Source organism: Hipposideros armiger, unplaced genomic scaffold (assembly GCF_001890085.2).
Source record: "Hipposideros armiger isolate ML-2016 unplaced genomic scaffold, ASM189008v1 scaffold_28, whole genome shotgun sequence".
In the NCBI taxonomy this organism is placed as follows: Eukaryota; Metazoa; Chordata; class Mammalia; order Chiroptera; family Hipposideridae; genus Hipposideros; species Hipposideros armiger.
The window spans coordinates 2,765,732-2,771,958 of record NW_017731378.1 but is presented as its reverse complement, the minus strand read 5'-3'; the positions used below and the strand labels follow the sequence as shown (position 1 = coordinate 2,771,958).

General features: G+C 54.8%; 1 protein-coding gene across 1 annotated transcript in view; it reads left to right on the top strand.

Moving 5' to 3' along the window:
* LOC109379710 (uncharacterized) overlaps positions 1-6,167 on the top strand; it is an 18,634-nt gene extending 12,467 nt beyond the window's left edge. Inside the window, exon 2 of the mRNA XM_019636543.1 lies at positions 4,676-6,167. Coding sequence (XP_019492088.1) covers positions 4,676-5,239 — 564 coding nt within the window. The 3' untranslated portion in view covers positions 5,240-6,167. The remainder of the gene's footprint in view (positions 1-4,675) is intronic.
* Positions 6,168-6,227: the final 60 nt, after the last annotated feature.

Here is a 6,227-nt window from a genome sequence, read left to right as displayed (position 1 = left end):
TCCTGAGGTAGACACCACCTTTTTCAGACCTAAAACATATTGCTTATATGGGACTTTGGGCACATCCCTTGAACCCACTGTGCCTAAGTTTCTTCATCTATAAAATGGGGACAAAGAATATCTGCCTTATGGAATTGTTGAGTGCTATTAAAGGGTAGATTAACCCCTGACACATAGATATTTTACCACATCAGTTCATTTTCCATGCCCACCCCAGGCCCAGACCTCTGCATACACTGATTGAGCATTGTTTCCTATGCAGGAATGGGATATCAGGGGAATAAAGAGCAGTAATAGAGGGATACTTTGGAGAAATCAAGATAAGGAAACTGAGGCATAGAGGGTTTTAGTAACTTGTCTATAATCACATAGCCAGTAGGTGGCAAAGGTAGGATCTGTACCCAGATACTGCCCTCATAACCTACACTCTTAAGCACATGCTATACTATATATTCCTCATGCCCAAAGGGCAGTCAGAGGGAGAAGAGACTGACCGTGGCTCTGAGATTAAGAGGGTCTGAGAGGACTCCTTAGGGCATCCTGGTGAAACCCAGGAGCCCTCCTCCCCCACTCCGTCTCAGATCCTCACCCCAACCCCTTTTCACCACCTCTATGCTCTTTTCTCTGCCTAGGGCCACTGAATCTGGGAACTCAGAGCTGGCTCCCTTGATCAGCCAGCCAAGTCTGTTAGACTGCAGGGCCACCAGCCCTCACCTGGCCCTGCAGGGAGTTTAGAGCCCCACCCTAAGAGCTGTCTTTTGTACTGGGAGACTGATTTTTCCCAGCCAGGCCTTGTCTCTCTCCATGGGCCTCAGGCTTTTCCAGCTTCCAGGCCTGCAGCCTCTCAATATGGAGTGGGATGAGGGATCACCTCCATGCCTCATCCCAGCTGGGCTCAGCATTTGATCAGGCTTGGGTGGAGCCTGAATCCTCAACACCAGCCACGGACAATTATTTCCTGGACTGGCTCTAATGCTCCACACATGGGCCTGACCTGAGTTATTCCATACAGAGCCACATGAGCTGGGCCAAGGCATCCTGAGGACTACAGAGGAGCACAGAGGATCCTAGTGATGAGGCCATTCTCTCTTCTGGCTCCTGGGGATTCACACAACAGGCACTGTGGCTGTCCTCAGAATTGACCTCACTGTGACCAGAGAGCTGCCCACCCCCTATATGATGGAACCATCCTATAGTCACCCTTTCTCTAGGCCCACAGAGGTCTTTCCGCACTTTGGGCAGGAGTTATCTTTGCAACAAGACAGAAGTTGAAGAAGTTCTGGAATGATCCAAGTCTGTGGAGACTGTCAATGCCTTCTTTTAACCCATGCAGGTAGATAGTGCAGGAATGAATATGTGTGTATGGGGCAGAGGGGTCTGGGCCTATATTTAGAGGGGTTTCATTTTGACTGGAATCTAACCAATTCTACACAAAAATGGCCTCTTCTAAACGTCCTGGAGTTCTTCAAAATTGTCACTATAGCAAGTACCATGGAGCAAAAACATTTGTGGACTTCTTTTAGGTGCATGCTTTCCTGGTTTGCAGCCTAGCCTTTTGAAAATCTTCCTTCAAGATGGACAGGGTGTTAGGCAACACGCCAGATCATTCAGACAAGACACTAGGATGAAGGTGACTGGATGGATGTAAATTAGAGAGAGGAGCTTTCTCTCTTACTGCCTCCTTCCTCACTTCAAGGAAAGGTGTATGGGAAAGGCAGTGCTGCCTGTAGCATCTCTGAGGTAAATATATTCCCTCCCAAGGACAAGTTACTCTCTAAATCTTAGTTTCCTCATCTGAGAAGTGGGAAGCTCATCCCGTCTGTATGGGGAAATGAGAGAATTAGAGGGCCCAGTACCGCGCCTGGCACAAAATAGGGACCCCCTATATATGTCTTCACAGGCTGGAGGGGTGGTGTTTGGGGGCGCTCCTCAACACCTGTGGGAGCTGGGAGCTGGAAGGGTTGGCTTCCTCCGGCCCCTGCCGCTCCTCTGAGTCCTTCGGTGCAGAGCCGGACGCTCGGTGGCGCCGGTGCTCGGGCCAGGCCGAGATGTTGGACGGCCGGCCCGATTAAGGGTAGGGGTGAGGGGTGCGGAACGTGCGCAGGANGGAAAGAAGGGAAAAAGAGAGTGAGAAAAGGAAATGTATAGAGGAGGGGAAAGAGAAAGAAAGAGAGGGAAATAGACCAAGGCAGGCAGAGGAGTAAGCCCCAGGGAGCTGGCAGCCTCCAGCCCCCACCTTACCCCCCACCTGGCAGCGGGGCAGGCCTTGCTGGGGAGTGGGCACTGGGCGGCGGTGGAGCCCAGGCAGGAGAACCGAATGTCTCCATGATGTGTTTATCCCCTAATCAGTTCATTAGTTATAAACAACATGACATTAGAAGTTAGGAGGCAGTTGATATTAATTTTTATTTAACTAGTTGATGTTTAATCCGTCACGCCAGGCTGGGTAGCAGCGAGAAAGATCTTCCTGACACAAAACCAGTTAGAACTTCATAAGGCGCAATCAGTGTCCGCGCGTTGAAACAAACAAGAGAGACAGAGACTGAGAGACAAAGAGAGACACAGAGAGACAGAAGCAGCCCCGCCAGAGACAGAGCCGGAGAAGCGAGCAGGGAGAGAGCTAACCCCGGACGAGGACTCGGGGAAATAAGCTAGAAAAAATGAGAACGCATAGAGGTCGGCTGTGCGAAGGGATGGCAGCCCTGAACTGGGGCTTGAGCCCAGCACGGCCCCACGCAATAGTGAGGGGCCGTGGTGGGCGCCCTGGGAAGGCCTGGCCGGGGCAGCAGCAGGGCTGTCGGCCAGGGCCCTGCCAAGCCACGCCGCTGCAACCATTAGCGCCTTCCGCGGTGGAACGCTTTGGGTGACCGGCAGCCTGGTGGACTGCCGAAAGCTAACGTCCCAGCAAGGCGAGGCCTGGACCTTCGGAAACTGTCCCCTGAGGGCCCAGGTTCGGGGCCGAGGACCCCCTCAGGTCTTGCTCCTGGAAGAGAGGGCAGGCAAGAGAGGGAAGGAGGAAAAGGTGAGGACTTTGTGCCCTGTGGCTGAAGTTTGACAAAGTTTACAGCGATCACAAGCCAGAGCAGGGTGTGTGTACTTATGTTTTGGGGGTGTTCGGCAGCGGCGAAGAAGGAGGAAATGAGGAACAGTCTGGGGGATTCTGCAGGCGGAAAAGACTTTCCCCCGAGTTTGCCAACTCCTCCACGAGCGTCCCCGAGCGCGGGTCTCCGATTAGAGACCAGGCTGTATTGGTCGCAGGCTCCTCGGTGGCCGTGCCCGGCCGCGAGTCTGAGGTCCCCCAGACTGACCCGGGTTAGGCTCCCCTCAACCCCTCCCCCAAGCACGAGCGTTGGGCTTTTTCCACCTTCGCTCCGGGCATTGGCTTCGTCACGGCTTCCTGCGCCCGCACTGGGGTGGGGGCGGTGCTGTAGTTTTCCGCCGTCGCGAAGGACACTGTTTGGAGGGGCAGAGGCATCCTAGCCCGCGCGCAGACTCAAGCCGAGCATCTCACAATTTGCATGTTAATCTGCCTCCACAGCGAAAAGGAAATCGCTGAAATTCCGAAGAAAATTGCCTCTCGCCAGCGGTTAATAGTTAACTCAGACGGGAAAGTTCCCAGGGAAAAGCGAAAGCCGGGACGAGAGGTTCAGGGGAGGCACGGCCCGGACCTCTCCCCTCGACCCGCGCGCTGGGCCGGGCCCGGCGTGCCTCCCCTCCTGGCGCAGCGCTTCCCTCACCCTATAATTAGCATCGTTTAGTTCACAAAACCCTTCCTGGGAGAAATCTGTTCCGGGGCTCGGTTCAGCACCTGATTCTGCCGGGTGAGGCGAATAAATCACTGCAGCGGCGGAGGCGGCGGGAGAGCCGGACTGAGCCCGCCAGACTGGGGCCGCCGGGAGAACGAAAAAGTGAGAAAGAGGCGGCGGAGTCAGGAAAAATGATGTAGGGAGATGGCACAACGGGACAACGAAGGGTCCTGGAAGGGAGACCCAAAGAAAAAGAGGGACCCAGAGGCAGAGAAGGGGCCAAAATAGAAGGAGATACAGAAAATGATGGACAGAAGAGAGGCAGAGAGAGAGTGGGAAAGAAAAGGGAACGAAAAGAAAGGGAAAATGAGGAGGGGATAGGGAAGTTAGAGAAGAAAGAAGAGCGAAGAGGGAGATTAAGGAGGAGACAAAAGAATAAAGAAAATAAAAGAAAACCAAAAGAGCAAACGCTTTGTTTATCTACAAAAACTCCCCTGCGAGGCTCAGCAGTGAAAGCGCGCCCCGCGGCGGCCAGGGCTCGTGCATAAGGGCCGCAGACCGGGAGGCCTCGGCGGGAGCGCAGCCTGTGCGCTGGGGGCTGTAGGCTGGGTCGCGCGCAGAACCGGACTCCGAGTTGAAGTTCCAGGGCGCGGGGCGCACAGGAGTATCTGCACCTGTAAGGAATGGTGTTTGTGTGTGTGTGTGGGGGGGGTGTCATTCTGGATCCGTGGCTGGGGAGGGGATGGGAAGATAGAAGGCGCGAAGCTCTCTCTTGGGAGCCAATTGGGTACCTGGGACTTCCTGCCCGGGAGCTAAGACAGGCGGGGAGCCGGAGGGAAGGCTTCGGCCACCTTAGCACAGACCCCCCACACACACCAGCATCCCGGCAGCTAGGAACCCCACACACACCAAAGCTCCCTCTTTTGCAGGGCCTCGGACAACTTCCCCCACCCGCTGCAAGTCCCCAGCGCCCAGGCCGGGGCGCCCAGCAAAAGCTGCGAGAAAAAAGTAACGCAGCGAGAACCGCGACCGGGTGCCAGCGGAGGGCGCATTTCCTGAACCTCCTCCCCGCGGCGACAGAGAGGCGCAACACAGATTCTGCTAGTTCTAGGGGCCAGGCCCCCCGCACTGGGCTGCCCAGGCCTGCGACTGGGGAGACGAAACGGAAAGAAAAGGAGAAAGCGGGAAGAGGACGGGGGTGGTGCAGAAGAGAAGCAGAGAGGAATGCAGAATGGAAATGTGGACTGGAGGAACGGGAAGGAGTCAGGGTGAATGGGAGCGTCTCCCCTCTGGTCCGACGAGGACCCTGCGAGGACAAGGGCCGGGAGCGCCCCTCCCCCGGTCTCACTCATTTCGAGCCCCTGTGCTCTGGCTCCCCCAGGATGCCAGGCTGGAGAGTGAGATCCAGCAGGGCCGATGGAGGCCTCTGTGCGTGTGGGACCCATGGTGAGGAGATGAAGGCATCCCTGCCTGTCAGGGAGCCCCTGGGATGACAAATGCCCCGAAATTTTCCAACCTTTGGGACTTCTGGGGCAATGGACACCCACTGTTTTCCTTTCTCCTTCTTCCCCTCATTCCTGCCTGGTCCAGCCACAGAGCTGGACTAGAGGAAAGGCCTCTAGGAAGGAGATGGGCAGTCCCATCAATCCCTACTTGTGCATGGAGACAGAATGAAACTGATACCTAGATCAGAATCCTTTGGGCTGAGGAAATTGGGAAGACAGCAACCAAGCTGGGCCAGTTCCCAGGGCACCAGGCAGTCAATAAACCTGGGTCAGCTCTGTGATGGACACTGGGGTTACAGAGGTAAATCAGACACTGGCTGTGGTTTCAAGGAGGACATTACCTGGTGGCAAAGAGAGCTATAAACCAAGGAACTCTGCAAAGTGTCAATATACAGGCTGGAAGGGTGACGGGGATACAGGGAAACACAATTGAGGAAGTCAGAGAACACTTCCTAAAAGGGGAGGTGTCTTGCAATATGATTGATGTACACTAAGTGCAGGGGATAGCTGGCTGACAAAGTCGTAGTCAGAAGGAAATCAGGAGCAAAGGCCTGGGGAGGGGGCAACAACCCACCTATTTGGGGAACTGCAAAGGATTCTTTGAGGCCAAAAGGGGGGTAGGGGGTGAGGCAAGGGAAATAAGGTTGGGAGGTGGGCATGGCCTAGCTCAAGAAGCACTTTTGCTAAGGAGTTTTGATTTGCTCCTTTAGGCCATAGGATATCATTGAAGGCTTTTAAACAGGGAAGAAAAAAAGATCTGATTTGGAGGGGAAAGACCACTCTAGAGGTGTGGACAGTGGGCTGGAGGTAGAGAGAATAGAAGAGACTGGGAAAACAGTCTCAGCAAGAGAAGTGTGTGTGTGTGTGGGGGGTCTTGAAACAAACAAAAAAAAGCCTGATGGGCCAGCCGAGTGGCGCGTTGGTTAAGAACTGGCTTGGGACGCCAGAGGGCCCCGGTTCGGATCCCACATATGAG